Here is a 19,162-nt window from a genome sequence, read left to right as displayed (position 1 = left end):
AAAGCCCATCACCACTTCAGAGAAATGACAGGTTTGTGGTTTTTGGTTTCTTGTTGACTGGAAATCCAGACTGGCTTTCATGTTGTCACTACATGTATGAGTTTGTCGAGAGCCGACCAACTCCTCCCCTGACTTGAGCTGTTCAGCGCTGTGAAACTGTCTGACATCTTTCCCCCATCTTTTTTTAAGACCACCGCCACCTCAACACCCCCTGCCCTGCTTTTACCACCATGTAACACAAACCACTTATATTCATACTCAGTCAGCTTCACAAATGCTGCATGAACAGGCAAGACGAAGGTAAGTCTACATTAATGGGGTTAAAATGAATTTTTCTTTACTTTTTTAATAGAATTTTCGTATCATTTGTTAACATTTCTAGCAAGTTAGCAGCCTATATAACTATTTCGCAGCTGAATCACTTTGTTATCTTCTAATTTAGTCCTGCCATATATTTGTGCTGTAGTTTTAAAATAAAAAGCTTATAAACTGTAAGTCAAGGTAATGTCGAAACAATAAATGTTGATCACTGAGAGTAGTTGCAGAGACTCCAAATGACTAGAAAAAAAGGAAGAGCTTAAGGCAGGCTTCAAAAAATGATAATGGAAGAAGGGAGCTTGACACCAAAATCTAAAATGGTTCAGTCTGTATGGCAAAGATGGATACTTTTTTCACCTTTGGGTTTTGACTAATAATGTAGAATGGAGAGGTGCAATGGACAAGAGCATCTAAGAAGTTGTATGTTAGAGAGGAGGCTGTGGAGATCCTGTACAAATCCATACAGTGCTTAAAAAGAAATTGATAGTCTTGGTTCAGTTTTCCGAGTCAATGGTGTCCCGTCTCTGTGTAAGTGACAAATTTTTCGGAAACCCCAGACTAGACAATGACAGCTCAGAAAAAGTTACAGTAATAACTATTCAGGGGATAGAACATTGTAAAACAGTCTCCTGATCCAAAGCAGACCAGCAAGGTTTTATTTTTGCAAAATATTTCTGTGTGAAAAAACAGTTCAGGGCGTTGGCCTTCTTTAACTCTCTGTGTAGAATCCTTAAGGTGGAACAAAGGACTGTGAATCTCTTTTGAAGGAAATCCACACCCATATGCAAAATGTTAAAAAGACTTGAAGTGAATTGGTCAGGACACCCTACCTGCTTAAATGATGTGATGATGATCTAATGATGTGTTATTATTTGACATTGTGAGTCATTAAGAACACAATGTTCACAAATAGGGTGATTCATTCGTGTATATGGTGCTCAAACATCCAAGATTAAAGAATGACTTGACTATAGCATTGTCAGTTTGTCTTTGATACTTTCCTCAGCTGAAAGCTGACTTACCCAAAGGGAAGTTATAGTTGTAAATATAAATATTAAGATTAATAATGATCTGCTTCACTAACTTCTGTTTAAATATAACGTCTCTTTTTCAGGATAAACCATCTGTTACCAAACTTCAAAGCAACATGTGTCTGTTGAAAATGTGCATCTTTGCCATCCTCCTGCTGTCTCTGCCTCAGTCGACAAACCAATCATGCATAAAGGGGTCACCAAAGCAGTGCGTAGATGCAGAATTTGCTCCAGGTACCAATTTGGCGGGCGAAGGTTTCGACATTACCACAATGGAACGTAAAGGGGCCTTTGTGATCGACATGAATCTGTGGAAACACAAGGACAAGACATGCACTCTGTGTCAGAACACCTTTCTGGAAGGCAAACTGCAAAAGCTGCCCATGGCAGTGGTAGACTGGAGAGCGACGCAGTCTTGCAACAGCAAAGTGGTCAGTAAACTCCACAGATCCAGTGAGTCTCTGGTCAGTTCCAGCACGTCTTCTGTTGAAAACAACTGGCAGACCAATTTAGATGTTAATGTGGGTGAAAAAGGTGGCTCAGTGATGCTTGCTGGTACAAATTCCAAATTAGCAGAGTATTCGATGGAAAAAACTAAGAACGACAAATTCGGCTTCACAAGCCAGGGCATGACGTGTGAATACTACAGGTAAGAAGGGAAGAACTGCGTTGAAAGTTTTCTTGTAATGTTTCCCAGTGTCAGAAAAATATCGTCATTGCTATAAACATGTTACATTCTAATCTCTTTTGTGAAATCATATAGTATCTTGTTTCTTGCTGTAATTAGCTACAGAGTGACCGGCACACCTAAGTTGCACAGAGAATTTCGACTAGCAGTGAAGGATCTCCCAAAAGTCTACAGCCCTGACAACAAGCAACGATTTTACAAACTGATAGACAACTTTGGCACCCATTTCATCACCAAGGTGGACAAACATTTAGACATAATAAAAAAAATGTCATTTCATCAATAATTTAAACATTGGAGAAATTACAGTAAATATATATTGTGCTTCATTTTCCCAGGTGAAACTGGGAGGAAGTGTTCAAACTGTGACCAGCGTCAGGCAGTGCCAGGCCAGCCTTCAGGGCCTTAGCTTGGAGGAAGTTAATATGTGCCTGGAAGCAGAGGCCTCTGCCAGCATCAAAGCTACAATAAGTGCTCAGGCAAAGCATTGCAAGTCAGACATTGACAAGATGGAAAACAAGAAATCTTTTTCCAGCCTCTACAATGACAGGTAAAGAACATTTTTCTCATATCATTATATTTTTGCACACACTTTGTTAACTATATAAACATTTTCCACTGTTTCCTCCAAAAAAACAAACTATTTGGCTCAGTTCCCTTAACAACTCTCTGCTCTACAGGTTCACAGAAATAAAGGGTGGCCATACGACAGAGCCAGACCTACTCTTTTCTGCTGACAAAGATCCATCAGCATACAAGGAATGGCTGAACACAATTCCACAGAATCCAGACATAATCTCATATTCCCTTGATTCCCTTCATGAACTATTGCCTAAAAACACCCCTGTCAGGAAGAATCTGCGCTCTGCTATTAGCCATTACATCCTGGAGAAAGGCTTGTGGAAGAACTGCAGTGGCCCCTGTCAGGCGGGTATCAAGAGTGACTCGAGGGATTCCTGTGTCTGCCAATGCCACAATGACCCGGCTGTAAACCAAGAGTGCTGCCCGACCCGTAAAGGCATGGCACGGGTAATCATAACTGTGCAACGGGCTTCAGGTCTATGGGGAGACCACTCAACAGCAACAGATGGCTATGTTAAGGTTATCTTCAATGGGCGAATGGTCCAGCGTTCTCCTGTCATTCAAAACAACAACAACCCACACTGGGCCATGATCGTTGACCTCGGCACCCAGGAATTGTCAGAAGGCAGTAAAGTGAGATTTGAAGTGTGGGATCAGGACAACAACTGGGACGATGATCTGTTGGGACAATGTGAGCAGACTCTGTCAGCAGGAGTTAAGGCAGATGTTTGTGTCCTGCAGCATGGAAAACTCTTCTTTAAATGGGAGATAACATGCGCTCCGAGTCTGACTGGACAATCATGCATGGACTACAAACCTTCCCCCATGAATCAAAGTCTGCAGAAGATGTACGTTTCTCGTCATTCCCACCCTGTTCCAGAGGCCATTTTGTTGAAGAAGGGTGTGTTCGTGGACAAATCGAGCTCACAGAGAAACCAAAGCCTCAGTGCATAGTCAAAAGGCTTGTGGGATAAAAGGCTTGTGCTTCCACAGAAAAAAAAAATTGTTTGTGTGTTCAAACGATAGCTTGATTTATGTGGAATTTAATAAAAAGCTTGCATATCGTGATATCAATAATTTTTGATAAAGTTAAAGTGAATGTAGTGCTTCAGATGTTTTGTCATTCAGTCACTTTGTAGCATTTGACTGTCAATATAAATATATATCTAACATCCTGCAGTGTGTTTCATGTTTCCAACAATATTGTAGATATTTAGATGCTTTATTAAAAGAAGATTATCCTTATTGTTTGATGTATTGTCTTATTACTGTTAGTTTTGATAATGAGTCTGTGCTTGTGAGCGGTTGCCTAACATGAAACAGGAAGTGGTAAAACTTCCTGTCAGCGGATGAGACTTTGCTGATGCTTTTAAAGGGAGCTTCGTGCAAGTAAACATAATGTAACACCTTTTTATTAACAGACTTTTATTCAGCATTTGACATATAATCTACTGGATTCAAACAGCAATATCACTTCAATAATTATTTCAAAACATAGAGCCAACTTTATTTTCTGTTCATCTATGGTGGGGCATTAATAGTTTTGAACAAAGACAAACAGATATGGGTGACACATGTCCACTTACAGAGAAAGACAAAAAGACTGATGAAAGATTAAACAAAAGACAACAGACATCACAACAGAATACAATGAAGTGAACGACAAAAAAAAGGTTTTGAAAACACACAACACTGAAGACATTATGGATCTGATCCACTTGAAGAAGCTCAGGTCAACTGAGTTAGCCTGTTTGAAGACAAAGACAAAGAGGATAGGAGGTGGAGAGCTAAGACATTCAATAAGGGAATATTTTGACTGGTTGATGACAAGGCAAGTTTTGTGCAATGATACTGATATAACACAATACACTTTCATAACAAACCAAGACTTTTTTGAGTCCACACTTTTCATCAAATGAGAGATTCTAATAAGGAATGAAAATGGATTTGATTTGAAAATCTTAGAGCCTGTTCGGTGGGGTTGTAAAACGTTTGATGATGTTGAGTCAGCATTTCTAGTGATTTAAGCTAAGTGAGGCATTCAGGATAGACAGACGTTGAAATATTGCAGGGAAATATTGTATCTGAAAGTTGAAAGGCGGGCGTGTTCAATGAAGTTGTGTGTGCACCCTCAGGAAGAGAGAGACTAAACCCATCTATGCTCCATGATGTAGCAGTACCAGTCAACCGTTAGATGTTTTTTTTACATGATCTGTGGCTGTCACAGATCCATTTATACCGTTTAGTAACACTATTTTCAACAATAAGGTTTTCGGTGCCAAACAGGTTTGGACACAGCACTCTGTTGCTAGATGGTTCACTTATTAATCTTAGCTCTGAGCAGCTTGAAGATGATGGATTTGTGGATGTTGAGACATTGTCGGTTGCCATGGGTGCACGTATGAAACATTGTTGAAAATACGAATCAGATACTTTGTGCTTTTTTTGTTGGCATATATTGATAAATTGGGGCATGAGGAAGTGAACTCATACAGCTGAAACAGCATTCAATCTGAGTTTAAGCTGGACCTAAGAAGCACGAAGTGTCAACCGGCCATCATTCTCACCTTTGTATCCGTTGCCAAGCGCACCCTCCACTCCTCCATATTTGCCAGCATGATCTCCTGTAAAAGCGTCAAACCCATTCATTGTTATGTTCAGGTTAAAATAGGTGTGCTCAGGAGAAATAAACAGCATACACAAAGAGGTTTGACTGCTTAATCAAAGCAAAAGGTTTAGTCAAACATCGCAAAAACAGAAAGAATCGCTTGCGACTGAATGTGATGTTACTGTGAAGTAAACAAATGGTGAATATGGTCTCTAGAAAAAGGTCTGATGGGTTTCCTTGCTTACCCAAAGCATCTTGAGTTGCCCCTAGCTGTGCACCGTAACCTTGTGAAACATTAGAAAGAGAGGGACACATGTATATATAAATATATATGAAAAAACATGGAGAACAACAGATAGATTAAAATGCACGGTAAGGATAAAACACCTGGGCAGTATGTATAGCAAATATTATAGAATAGATAGTTTGCTGTTAATAAAATAAAACATGTACATATTCACACTATAAAATGCACTTCAAATCTAATTATCTTCAAAATATAAGACTTTAGATTATTGATGTGTTGTGTTAAAGAATGTGGTAAAGTGTGTGCAAAAGCAGGGAAAAAAAGGTGTTAAAAGGCACAGCTGAGGCTGGCACATGGTGTGAAAGGATGTACGTGTGTCTCTGTGTTAGTGCGTGAACATTCACCTGTTTGCTGAGCGCCATAACCTGCACCAGCCCCTGAAACAACAGTAAACAAGTAGATGAATTAATAAGGGTAACAACAGCAACAACAATGACAAGTCATAACAGATATAGTGTACGAGCAGATACTGTGCATTCACACACAATATCACACTGAAGATCCTTATCACATAGGTAGCCTTTTTATCAGAACACAAGACTTGGGAAGACAAAAGGAAGGGGTCAAAAATGATCCAGTTTGTGGGGAATCTGGTATGCTAACACTCTTTCAACGGTTTAGATTAATTTTCTCATTTTAAGATCTGTCTATTGTTCTCACAATGACCCAATTGTGGTTTCCAGCCACAATGTTATCTGATAAAAATGAAACAGCCACCAGCCCCCTCTTCTATGGAAAAAAACAACACAACGGTTTCTCACAAAGTTCAGCCCACAGTCACACATTCTCACCAAATTTGTTGGCAGTTTTTGCACCTTCTGCACCGAGGGCCAGCTGCTGGGCAGGATATGGGTAGCCACCATCACCTAAGGGGACGAGTTTGTTAAGTTTGAACTTCTCTGGTAACTGAGAAGCTGTGAACAGCTCACAGGGTGATTGAGTGTTGCATACAAAATTAGAACAGTGTGAGTTTTTGTATTTCCTCGCTGGAGTTGAATTCTTTTTACATGCAGCGGCCTACAGCGGGGATTGTTGAATGTATTCTTTATTAGAGCACTTTGAGGCCCTTGGAAACTGTGATAGAGGACTTCATCAATAAATGGAGAGGAGTTAATGTAATCTTACAGTAAATGTAAATGAAACACAACAAGGTTTTCATGTAGACTTAAGACTCAAGTGGAATAAAAGGAGTAACTTTAGCTTCTTGGGGCACCTGTTTAGGAGAGTAACAGTATTTGTCTGGAACTGTCAGTTTGGACGTCATGGTTCGGTGCATGCAGTCATAAGATGAACAGGTCTGACTGGAGATAAAATGTAGTACGCGCATGGCAGTATCCACACCTCTTATCCAGTTTTCTTCAGTGGGGTATTTCACTGAAAACACGTCTGACATGCTAATGACACGTATCTCTGCAGATTTTTAAAAGCTAAGGCTATTAATGCTTCTGCAGCTGAAGAGGACCTCGGCTTACGGTGTGTACTAAAAGTGCTCAAGTCTCGTTACAATGTGCGATCCACATAAGACACTGATAAGTCGTGTTCTGGTGTACACGAGTTGTATTTGGCAGGAATAACCGCTGCATCCACTGTTCATTTACCACAGATGCTTGGACCTCTCTTGACCCTTAAAAGCTACAGTATGTGATCGCACACTTCATAGATCATTAAAGGTAACAAAACTTTCTATTAGCATAGGTGAAGCTCTTACCCTCCAGTCCAGTAGGGATCACTGGAGCATTTGCATAAGGAACCTGAGCAGCTCCTCCTACTGCAGAAGAAAAAAAAGAAGAAGGATAAAACATAGTGACTCATCGCTCTGCTTTACTTCAACCCTTTCATCTGCACTCGATGTAAAACAGCTCTCTGCAATCCACGAGTTCAAGTCGTGACCCACATGAAAAGCCACATTGACAGAAGCTTGACTAATAGTATGGCAGAAGGATGAGGTCGTGTCAGCAGGCTCACCATATTTGCCACCGGTGGATTCCAGGCCTGTCCCGAGCGCTCCTGAGAGAAGAGAAGAGGGACTTTAGTTTAATAGCTTTTTGAGCATCAAAGAAAATGTACTGACACAGAGCTCTTAGTCGTGGACAGTTTTCCATTTAACTTGTGAATGAAATGTGTTTTACATGTTTTAGCTGGCTTTTTGTACTGCATTTGTGTACTGATAAGAGCTTAACCTAAACCATTAGAAAGTCTAACGCTGTTGTTGTTGATGTTTGCGCTGAAAGAATAGTTTGTGTTTACTCTTTTCCACAAGTTTGAAATATTAGTTTGTGGAGCCTTGGAGCAGGCCTTCACACTCTCTGTGCTTTGCTTCCAGTATTTCCATGTGTTGGCTTATCAGTAGCCGTTTGTGGCAGCCAGAGGAACACACAGTGTTATCTGTGACGCTGCTTCATCCTTAAAGCTCTTACCATACGCCCCCTGGACCGGCCCAGCATAGCCGCCTGTACTGAGGGCTGGAAAAGTTGGAAAAAACACAAAACATGCAGGTCAGAAGAAGCCAACTCATTTACGAATAAACTGTGTGACAAGCATGAGCAAGAAGCAAGAACACGCCAGGTTCAAGTGTTAAGCTTCTATTAATAAGAGACAATAGCTACACCCAGTGGATAGAAGACCACACTGGACATGTTCATTATTGGGTGTGTGTTTCCTTGATGGCCTCTTATTATTATCGTTTCAGCTGTGAACCATCACAGGTTAATGCAGCTACAGGTTAGTGCAATCACCTGTTATGGATTTGAGCAGGTTATAACGAAGGCTGCACAAAAGATAGGCACACAGAAACATGATTGTAAGAGCTTTTCTTTTCTGTAAAAGTAATTCCGAAACAATCACTCCTCCCAATTTAAATTCATATCCAAATGATTTTTAGTTTTATAATTTGTAAAAGGATTGTGTGCTACATCATGCAGCCCTAGTTAGAGCTCCTCAAATGTGTTACCTTCACTCTTTCTTGCTTTGTGTTCTGCACCATCAGATAACTCTGCAGGGTAACCAAGCCCTGAAACATAGTTCTAATTATCAATGTGTCTCTGTGCTACAGGCACTTCAACAAGTCTGTTAAACCTCCCCTCTTGTTGTTTCATTAATACTTACCAGCCCCGTAACCATCGCCGTAACCATTCCCATAACCTGGCGAGAGAAGACGTCGTTTGTTAAAACATTAAAATATATGAAGTTAAACTAAACAAGTGAACAATGTAAGTGGTGTTATGGATGTCTGCTTGTGACCAGAGGTTTTAGAGTGTTCTGCATGCATGTGAAATACCTCCAGACAACGCCTTTGCTGCATCTCCACCTGCGGTCAGAAGAAGACAAAGAATGTTGCTCAACATAAAGAATCTAAATGAAGAATGAGCCTCGCTCACAGCAAGCTGAACTCAAGCTTCACAGTTTGAGATTTGATTTCTCAAAGTGTATTTTTTATTGTCTCCTATGCTTGGTAACTCTCAAAGTGTGAAGCCTGACATGTATGCCTGTGATTGTACTCATGGGTTTACACTTACCATAGCCATTGCCTGCCATTGCACCCAGGTAACCAGTTAATCCGTCACCATAGCCTGAAATAACACACATTCAACAAATATTGTGTTTCGTTGCTCTGAGGATCAGTTCTCTACTTTTTTTTTAGAGATTATCAAATTTTACGACGGAGAAAGGAAATAAATAAAGCAGATTTAAAAAAAAAGAAAAACTCTGAAGCAAACTAAAGGGTCACAAGGCAAAGTAAGAGATGCTTTTGATTAACCTATAGCCTATAAACGTTTACAGCAACGAGGTTTGTTAGACTCTGTAACATTAACACGTCTATAAATTGTCTGTTGTTTGATGATTCTCAAACTTCGATGAATCACATACTTCTGACTTTTATTCTTTTCTTTATGATTACTGAGGCGGTTAGCGTCTTCCTCGTGTTATTTTTTTTTTTGGCTTTGCACATTCAGAGAAGGTATAGGCAGATAAAACGTCTATATTTTCTTCAAGCCAGTGTTTTTAAATAGAGTTGTTACACTTGTTGAGGCCATAACAAGAGCCAAATAAAAAAAGTGTGATTGTAAACGCTGCAGAAAAGAGCCTGGCGCTACAATTATCTTCAACGCTCACCAGGTGATATCCCTGCAGCACCATGGGGATACCCACCCTGTCCAAGAGCGGCAGCAGCTGAAATACATGTTTTAGAGAGTTTGAAATAAAGTGACGAATCAATAAAGCCAAAGAAACAAAGAAAAGAATATCTTCATCTTACCTCCAAGTTTGCCAGTTGCACCAAGGTAAGCTCCCTGTCCCAAACCTGTAAGAAGCATAGAAATACTAAATAACAGGAAGCATTAATCTACATCAGCTTCTCCAGCTGCTAGTGACACATTTGTTATAACTGTAATCTCAATTACACCTCTAGCTCTATTTAAATCCAGAACAAATATACTCATTTAATCTCTACTTCAGTCGGTTGATTGAGTTCATTTTGTGTGTTCGTGCCCAACTTTACCTGCCCCATAGCCCCCATGGCCCCCATAGTTTCCTGCTCCACCCATGTAACCTGTGAAAGAAAAAAACACAGTCAATGCTTTAAAATATATCCAACAATAAGGTCAACAAGAACAGAGAAAAAAGCACGAGTATCCATGAATCAGACCTACATTCAGTTGATAGTTGGATCCAACTTTAAACACATGATTACACACAGACATAATAACACAGCCGTATTCATTCGTTTCCATATACAGAGGACACACAGGCTGCTTTTAATTCAATCTGTAACTTGGGCCGCTGACAGGTGAACAAAATGAAAAAACACACATGATGGATTCCTGCATATGTGCCAGGGTAAACCTTTTTGCTGGACAATGATGCTCCTGGACAGAATCCTAAGAACCACAACTTTAAACATGTATATGTATTCTTGTTTTAAAAGGTCTAATCTCATTTAAATTTTTAATCAATTTCCTGTAAAGAATGTCTGTTCTGAATGTGAGTCTGAAATGTTATATGCAATAAAAGTCTGTTTTTCTGCAAACATCCACAATAAAACACATCCAGATATTGTTGGAGGTAGTAGACATGACTTGTGTTTCAACAGTAGCTCCATGAATTAGAACCTGCCATACCAGTTTTAGACTTCAGACAAAGCCAAATAATATTATACAAGGACTGGTGCAGACACACAGGGACCTGAAGGTGACAGTTTACAGCCCAAAGCACTGACAAAACACGACAAAAAAAACCTAAGACAACAAACCTCGAGGCACAAACAAATGAAGTTATTAAGGCAGCACTGTTTATACAGGACAACGTGACAGCAGCTGTGCATAATGAGCTTCCTTATGTAAAAGGTCAGGATGAGCAAACAGCTTTGGAAACGGTCCTTATTCACCACATACAGACTTTCCATTTAAGATATGAGCTAATAACATTTTAACTGATAATTCAAATGATTAAAAGTCAACAAATAATAAACATCCACCAATGTGAAAAAAAACTATAAAAACCTGGAGCTCTTTGACATACCAGACAAACATACCAGCAGAAGAAGAAGAAACTTCAGACACTTTCAGCTCAAAATTGTTTAGCTACACTAACTGAGCGCCAACGCTAAAGCTACCAGGAGAACACCTGAATGTCTTATATGGACTGACGACAGGCGAGACAAAGGTCTGGGTGGTCAGGTATCACTTCAGTGTTGTCTTTGTTGCATTCATGTGTCGCTTTTTCTCACATCAGCTGTTACCCAAGCCTTAACCTCTGTGGCTAGCTGGATGGAGACAACACTGTGAAAACTGGAGTACCGTTGCTGGCCACTTGAAGCTGGCCTCTTGAGCAATGAGATCTACATATAGTTTTTTTTTTTTAAATGCAAAACTTCACAGCAGAATAAAGATGTTTTCAGCCCCGGAAAAAAAAAAGTTTAGGTCTCTACACTCATAGGAAAGCTGTGCGGGGTCTGAATCTTTTCTTCTTCTTTTTTTTTTTAAATAATAGTTGAGCTTTAGACACAGTCTCAGCTTGAATGCTTCATTCAAGCTGAGACTTCTTAAGGTGGCAGGTGGGTGCTGCTCCCTGTAAGCTAAGTGTTAAATCAACTAGTATGAGTCACTGAACTTGAATTTTGAATATTAACTAAAAAAAAAAGAAGTTGCTCTCAAAAAAGCAAGATGGCAACAGTAAACATACCAAAGTCTGTGCTTCAAAACACAAACTAACGAGGAAAGCGAATATATGCCACTGCTTTGAACACACTAGTTCCACAAACAGCCAGCGAAGTAGAAAGTGAATCCATGTAAATGAGGTGAGAACAAAGACAGATGCCATCAGACAGAATGTTTTTCATCATTTTGAAAATGGCTTATCAAAAGAAAAATAGCATAAATCACAGAAAAGATTATGAGATTTGCCACTTTATAAACATCAAAGTCACATAAAAAGGTGTTTTTGGTAAATCAAGATAATAAAAAAACACTCCTTACTTGTTGCCTGGTTACGCCTCCCAGTCTGTCCTGGGACGCTGAGAGCTTTTGACTTTGTGACGTCATGGTCAGTATGAGAAATGGATTTTTGTTCCTGACCATCAACAGTTACACCTTGACCTCCTTGTCTTTCTATTGAGGTAATACCTAAACTTAGGGTTTCACTTCCACCCACAGGTCCTTGGCTCCTCGCTCCTTGTACCTGAAGATTCACAGAGCCAGGACGAAGGTTTTCTATCGCAATAGTCCCATGAATTCTGGGCCCTTTTGTTTTTTGAGAAGGCACAAGGTCTTTGACAGCTTGCCCGTCTGTTACAGCTGATAAAAAGCTTCCGGTTGACTGACCTTGTGATTGCGAGTATATACCGCTTCTGACATCTTGAGATTTTGGTAGAGGCAGTCCATAATTTTTTTCACCTTGTGCTTGTTGACTTGTGTGTCCGAGATGTTTGCTGTCCTTATCAGCATGCGTCCTGGGCAATAAACTCAGCGTCCTCTGCATTTCTGACCCAAGATGCTCCTGGCGCCTAATTTCCAGAAGACCTGCTAGATCTCTACTTGATCCACAGTTTGGGCGTCGCTGATTTGCTTGGATTAATGGATCATATTCTCTTGCAGGCTGTGCCTGAGACGAACCCTGAGGTTGGATATTGGCTTGATCAAGTGGAAGTTGCTGTCTTGCACTTCGGGCGGCAAGTGTGGCTCCATGGTTGGCTAAACTCTTTCTTTCTAAAAGCATAGGATCATAGCTTTCGCCTCCTTGGGCCAGAAATTTGCTTTGTTTATCAATGGATGTTAAAGGTCTAAGACTTGATGCCTTAACCATTGGATCATGGCTTTTGACCTGTCTGAAGCCAGTGTCAAGCGCAGTGGGACCAAGTATGTTGCTTCTCCCCATACTGGGCACTTGATGTCCAACAGTTGTGTCTCTTTGTCCATACAAGTGACTGCTTTTTTCTCTCTTCAGATCTTGAAAAGCTTGGCCCAGATTTGCCATCTCAGGTCCACCCAAGTCTGCTGTAGACACACCTGGCAGAGACATATCATCAAGTATTCGTGACTTCTTGGAGGCTCAAATGCACACTGTGGTGGTCATCGGCAAAAATATTCACTGTTTTGTATTTCAGCTGGTGTGTGTACTGAAGCATTCAATGCAATATAACAAATCATCCACAACAGGGGTAATTCAAGACCAAACGGAATTGGACAAAACCCATTATGGTCTGATAGTAGTCCAGTTTCAAAGGACTCAATCATCACCATAATAGAGAAGCGAGTCAACAAAGAGACGACATACAACCATGGCCATTCTTTGGACGACATACCCAGCAATTTTCTTGAGCCAGAGTGATGGCATCAACAAATAAAGCATGACGGGACTGCGAAATGAGTCAGCCTAAATTGGTGAAGCACCATGAAACACATAAGAACAAGACTAAGACACTGCCTGACTCAGAGAGCATCAGTGTGTGACAAAGACAACTGATAAACACAGTTTAGTAAACACTGATGGGATATGAAAGCAGACACTGACACAGTGCACAGCAAACGTTTCAAAAAGAAAAAAAAACATTTGCCAGCTGAAAGAAGTACTCCCAAGTTTTCAGTGCATTTTCCCTCATGTATCCACACTGAAACCAATTGACTATAGGCCACATGACCCTCGTGAGAAAAACAGAAAAACAGAGGAGATGACAAGAAGATAGATGTGATTTCATGCAAACAAAGTTCACATGAACGCAACATCTGTTACCCCAGTTTCACAGAGGTTACAGACAAACAACACAGAACACAGAACACGGACAGACTGACGAACACAACAGCACGAGGTTGAGGATGTGATGTTTTTACCAGGATGTTGCTCTTTAGCCTTGTGTCCATTGTGATACAGTAGTCCAGATCCTAATGACAGCAGATAGAGGAACTGTCATCACTGTCTTCAACAAGTAAACTGACACTCATGACAGTAATCCTGGAGAGGCGTGTGGCGTTTTGGCTTTGCAAAGATGTACATGGAGGATCTAATCTGATCACTATAGTCTCTTTTTTTGGGATCAGTTTAATCTGATTCTAAACCCTGACTGACAGGCCATGTGTTTGCGGAAAGAGCTTTAAGAATTATAATAAGAACAATCACTCTAGCATAGAAGAAGAAGTAACAGGGGTTCTATGGGAAGACCTGATTTATCACTTACCTGGCCGGACTCCAGGATAACCAATGCCGGCTAAAGGCCCGTATCCTGGCAAGAAAACAAAAAGCCAAGTTTAATGAACCTCAAGCACATCTATAAATCTTGACATGCACTCTGATTACATCACTTGATCCTCAGGTTTTCTCTCTTTTAAAGGGATGCATGATTTATTGGCTGTGATAAAGCCTGCCCCAGAGATCATGTTCAGAGACAATGAAAGAGTACCACTGAGCTAAGATTCATTAAACAAACAAGGAGGAGACCGATATCATACATAAGTCAATCTGTATACTTTTATTTGCTAAAATACCAAAAATAAAACAATCATTTACATTTAAAAATAATTTGTTTTTGATAATTACTCACCTGGGTGAGTACCAAGCCCAGCACCGTATCCTGGAATATAAACAGACTCACTTTTATGTTCATATTTATGAGATTCATCTTTATTCTTGTCTTCCTTATAACACAGATCTCATGTATTATATATCTCCCTTACCACGCCTTCCTCCCTGGCCCAAACCCAGTCCCAATCCATTTGTTAGTCCAGCCCCCAAAGGCAGACCAGCACCTGGCAAGACAAATATTATATAAATCATTGTTTCATTCATCAAATCAGTATTCTATAGTAGAAATGAAGGGGAGATTTTAAAAAAGATATTTGATAAGTGGTTATGTACCATAGGCCCCCGGAGTTCCATATCCACCGTGCCTCAGGCCAGCCCTACCTCCCAGTCCAAGAGATCTGTAACCTCCTGTGTGAAACAATAAAAAGAACATGTTTATATGTGTATCCTGCCTCTAAGAAGTGACATGAAACAAGCATTTAATATACAGTATGTGTATGTTTAAGAAAACGTACCAGCACCAAGCTGAGCCCCTGAATAACGTCCAACTAAAATATAAAAAAAAGAAAAAACATAGATGTAGCATATTGAAAGTTATTGTGCACAGTGCACTACACAGAATGTAAAACAGAAATTAAACATACGTCCAGTCTTCATTGCTTTGCTGCCATATCGGCTTCCCATGGCTCCAAGGGCACCTGCAACTGAGAAAAGTAGAAAAAGAAAGAGTCAGATATTGTATTGTGTTAATAAACTTAAACTACATTACTACAACTAATTTTAAGGTGTGAAAAAATAGCATTTCATACAGCTTAGCAAATGAAAATAATAAATATGATCAGCCTAACACTTAAATTTGTCTTCTGATCAATAAATTAATATTTTATGCTAAATCTGCACACAAACCTTTGAATCAGTCATGGTGCTTATCTTGTGTTTTATTAATAATATTTGTAGTATAATAATGAGCGCTTTCGTTAAATAGCCATTTGGTCTTTCGTTGACGTGTTAAGAAACTACTGACCTCCAGGTTTTACTCCAACACCAACACCTGAAAAAATCAAAACCCAGAGAGAAGGAAGTTAGAAACAAAAATGGCGATCCATGTTCGCAGTGGGTCTTGCCAATTAAGCCAACTTTCGGTGAAAACAAATTTACAACAGACAATTAATCTACATTTCACAGTCACACAACCCTTATTCAAACTAAGTAAAAGTAATTAATGTAAACGTTGTGAGTTACCTCTGGCTGGCAGCACTTTCCCCCAGGACACACTTTGAGGTTTAACGCCTGAAAAAAAAAGTTAAATAACTTTATCAAAACATTGTGGTTGACTTGTTTCTGGCATTATTTTTTTTCTGTAAAAATGATCAGAGAGGATTATAATGCCTAACACATTTTGAAGTGGGCCTGTAAAAAATAAGAAAATAAAAACAAAAAACTTCAAACTACTGATAAAATCACAAGACCATATTGATTGAAATTATGGTGACAATTACAATAATTATAACAACAAATAAAGATACACAAATCCCAAACACTAAAATCCATGTAATAATGTGAGTAAGGCTAAATATTGAACTTGTTTGCCTTTAACAATTATTTATTTTGGCTGAAGGAGTTGACGGATACAGTCATATTTAAATAAACTTCCTGTTTACTGCCTTTATTGTTTTCACAAAATGAAATGTTTTCAATTGACCTCCTCAAACATAATCCCTAATTCAGGATATAGTGAAAGAGATAGTAGCAGTTGGCTTTAGTGTGTCATGACACCTGTCCAGACAGCTGAAGTAGAGAGGAACACATATCCATTGATGTAAAAAAACAGGATCAGCCAAATTGGAGCGACAGCTTGGAGTCTGTTTTTTTTTCCTTCTTCTGACATTGGGTCGTGAGATTTTACCAACTTCTGCCATCTTTTCATCGAATCCTTTGATTCAAAGGTATTAGATAATCAAAACCACAGTGACTTGGCAGGATTATTGAAGAAGGGAAGCGCATGGAGTCTTACTCTCTCTGTCTCACAGACATGAGATGTAACAAGTAAATAAGAGTGAGTCTGTGCAATGCCAAGACATGAAAGAGCTCAGGGTGAAAACCTACCATTATCATACACTATTTGATTTGAAGGTGTTACTTATAATGACAAGAAACATTGAAAAGTTACATGTTAAGGCTATTTTTTAATTGCAACTATGACCATTAAACTCAACAAAAAATGTTTTAGCAAAAATGATCCGACTGCAATTAAAAAATGTTTGTGAGGTTGAAAAATGTATTTTTTATCAAATGTTTAATACCCCATTAACTGAAAATTGATAAAAGATTAATCATTATTATATACTGTAAAATTGTAACTAATACATTTACAATATGTAAAGAAGACAGAAGTAAAGAAAATAGCATGTAATTTGGCAAGAAGACAAAATAGACATGATCCTCATGACAGGTTTTTGCGGATATGTTCTTTACTGTAATTGATAGATGGACTTCTAGTGCTTACTAGTTGCATCAAATAAGGCTCAATGCTTTTTTACACTACATATCACATTTATCCATTCTCACCACATTCATTCACTTATGGATGATCTGAATCTGATTTCTGAAGTATTATTCCATTTACACACATTCACACACCACTGGCGTAGCAGAGGGTGCAATTTGGAGTTCAGTGTCTTGCCCGAGAAAAAAAATCAACATGTGACTGCAGGGGCTGAGGGATCGAACCCCCAACTTGCCATGTTGAGACACAACCAACTCTACCACTGAGGTACAGCTGCCACAATAAAGACAACCTGAAAGAAACAACTTGAGTATGTATTTGTCTTTGTGCACAAATACTGTCCTGTCGTTTTATCATGTATAATCTGTATCTTACCGCCTTGCAGAGTTTGCTGAGCCAACCAGAGAACCAGAGAGGTCTGGAGCAGAGTGCGACCCAGCATGGTGAAGGAGACCTGTGACAAAAAAAAAACAACCTATCAAAGAGATCAACTGATGAACAGATGGGCTTAAAGATTGATTCTTTCAGCAAGATGACCACCCCAATGTCTTATATATGGTATTCACTTTAATACACTCCCACTGCCCGGTCCTGCCCTCTGCATACACACACACATGCAGTCTAAACAGGGTGACGTCAAAGGGCCCAGCTTGGTCCAGTTCCATTTGTAGTGAATAGAAACACACAAGGGAACTCAGATGAAGTATTTTCACCTGCACCTGATGATTCACATGACTTCTGTGCTTGCCGCTTTCTACATAACTAGTAGGACATATAGGAGCGAATGTTGTGGCGTCAGCACCAGAAAGCATGAATAATAAATTAACTACCTGATCATATTGAGCACTCTGCTTCTCTTTGTTGTTCTTGTGTTCCAGATTTTGGTTTGTAAGTTGATCTTTTACTTTATGCTCCACTGATAGCACCATTCGATTTACAGTAGGGCTCTGTGGTGCGGCAGAGTGGTTCCCTGAGCAAAATGTCCACATTCAGGAAGTATTCCTCAGCACAACGGCTGAAGGTCCTTAAATACATGCCAAATGTTTTTTAATGATTATATTTAAGTCAGGGTGGAAAAAAACAGGTTTGATAATTAGCAGCAGAATAAAGTAAGATGACGTTTTGTCTCACACACATACATTGTATACCTTAACAGCCTTAAATAAAATAGTCAGAATTGCTTTCCTTGCCGAATATTAAACATGTGAGAAATTAAAATAAACACACAAAAAACTGTATTCAGGAAAATTGGCTTTTAAGAATTGGTTGAACTCATTGCTTCTGTAAACTAACTCACCTGCGTCAAACATTGTTAACAAAATACTGTTTTTTCCTAGTAGAGTAAATGTTACACCATCTGAAAACAGGAAGGAGAAAATAATATTAGCAAGCACACAGAATCTTTCTTGTGGAGTGTAAACGGTCCCGTAAAAAAAAAGAAGAAAAAAAAGTTGTGCAACAAATTGCAGAATAAACATTACATCACTGGGGTTTATATTGTGTGTGTACACAACAATAAATGCTTAAAGTGGAAACACACACTTGTGCTGTAGAAATAGGCCTCAAGGCTCTCATACTAATTAAGACATTATTTTCTAACAGTCCGTCTGGTTTTCTACAGGAGACCATTGCAATGTGAACTGAAACAACCTGTCATCTGTCAGTGGGTTCTTTGGGGATACATCAGTGTGTGACTACAGTCTGCTGAGCCTGTGTACCAGAAGCATTGGTCCATAGTAGTATCAACACCAGGCTTCGGGATCATGTCTATATTCTATAATGTGGGAGGTCTCCTTTGTAAGGAACAGTTTCTTAAAGTAATGTGTAAGTTTACGTCCTGACCTCAGGAACAGCAGCACTCAATGCAAACGTCTGGCTCTAGAACCACATTTGATGGTGAACGGAGTCCGTTGTTTTTATGCTACCTGAGGAAAACTGGTGTCACATTTGCAGACCACCACATCGACTTCCCAGGTGGTACTGAGCATCAGAGAAAAATATAACCCACGTCTGACTCATGACTCATTCACCCATGATACACCTCTAAACATTTATCTGTCTGCATTTTTTTAGATGTCCCTCTTCAGGAAAACATTGTATCCATAAGGAA

General features: G+C 39.5%; 2 protein-coding genes across 2 annotated transcripts; one reads left to right on the top strand and one right to left on the bottom strand.

Moving 5' to 3' along the window:
- Positions 1-215: 215 nt before the first annotated feature.
- On the top strand, positions 216-3,864 carry prf1.1 (perforin 1.1). Its single transcript, XM_079367073.1, has 5 exons — positions 216-300; positions 1,433-1,998; positions 2,137-2,275; positions 2,376-2,587; positions 2,718-3,864. The coding sequence occupies exons 2-5, from the start codon at positions 1,466-1,468 to the stop codon at positions 3,571-3,573; spliced, it is 1,740 nt and encodes a 579-aa protein (XP_079223199.1). The 5' UTR covers positions 216-300; positions 1,433-1,465; the 3' UTR covers positions 3,574-3,864.
- On the bottom strand, positions 1,558-17,568 carry LOC306838728 (uncharacterized protein). Its single transcript, XM_079367074.1, has 24 exons — positions 17,428-17,568; positions 15,789-15,836; positions 15,571-15,597; positions 15,191-15,250; positions 15,062-15,094; positions 14,880-14,954; positions 14,699-14,770; positions 14,566-14,595; positions 14,203-14,247; positions 13,859-13,909; positions 10,033-10,083; positions 9,790-9,834; positions 9,648-9,704; positions 9,050-9,103; positions 8,812-8,841; positions 8,640-8,675; positions 7,952-7,996; positions 7,500-7,541; positions 7,243-7,302; positions 6,326-6,400; positions 5,879-5,911; positions 5,473-5,511; positions 5,187-5,243; positions 1,558-1,657 (listed from the first exon to the last, which is right to left on the bottom strand). Exons 1-24 carry the CDS (start codon positions 17,492-17,494, stop codon positions 1,614-1,616), a joined length of 1,176 nt encoding a protein of 391 aa, XP_079223200.1. The 5' UTR covers positions 17,495-17,568; the 3' UTR covers positions 1,558-1,613.
- Between the last annotated feature and the right edge of the window lie 1,594 nt (positions 17,569-19,162).

The sequence above is a fragment of the Symphodus melops genome (assembly GCF_947650265.1).
Source record: "Symphodus melops genome assembly, chromosome: 17".
NCBI classification, from domain to species: domain Eukaryota; kingdom Metazoa; phylum Chordata; class Actinopteri; order Labriformes; family Labridae; genus Symphodus; species Symphodus melops.
This window is presented reverse-complemented; position numbering and strand designations above follow the sequence as displayed.

Bases quoted from the DNA above. Each gene is read 5' to 3' on its own strand.
- LOC306838728 (XM_079367074.1), bottom strand. From the start codon at position 17,494: ATGCTGGGTCGCACTCTGCTCCAGACCTCTCTGGTTCTCTGGTTGGCT. The intron at 13,910-14,202 runs GTAAGTGATAAA...TGCTGTCATTAG, and splicing joins TTATCCTGGAGTCCGGCCAG to GATCTGGACTACTGTATCAC. The intron at 10,084-13,858 runs GTAAAAACATCA...TTTCTTTCACAG, and splicing joins GGCTAAAGAGCAACATCCTG to GTTACATGGGTGGAGCAGGA.
- prf1.1 (XM_079367073.1), top strand. From the start codon at position 1,466: ATGTGTCTGTTGAAAATGTGCATCTTTGCCATCCTCCTGCTGTCTCTG. The intron at 1,999-2,136 runs GTAAGAAGGGAA...TGCTGTAATTAG, and splicing joins ATGACGTGTGAATACTACAG to CTACAGAGTGACCGGCACAC. The intron at 2,588-2,717 runs GTAAAGAACATT...TCTGCTCTACAG, and splicing joins TCCAGCCTCTACAATGACAG to GTTCACAGAAATAAAGGGTG.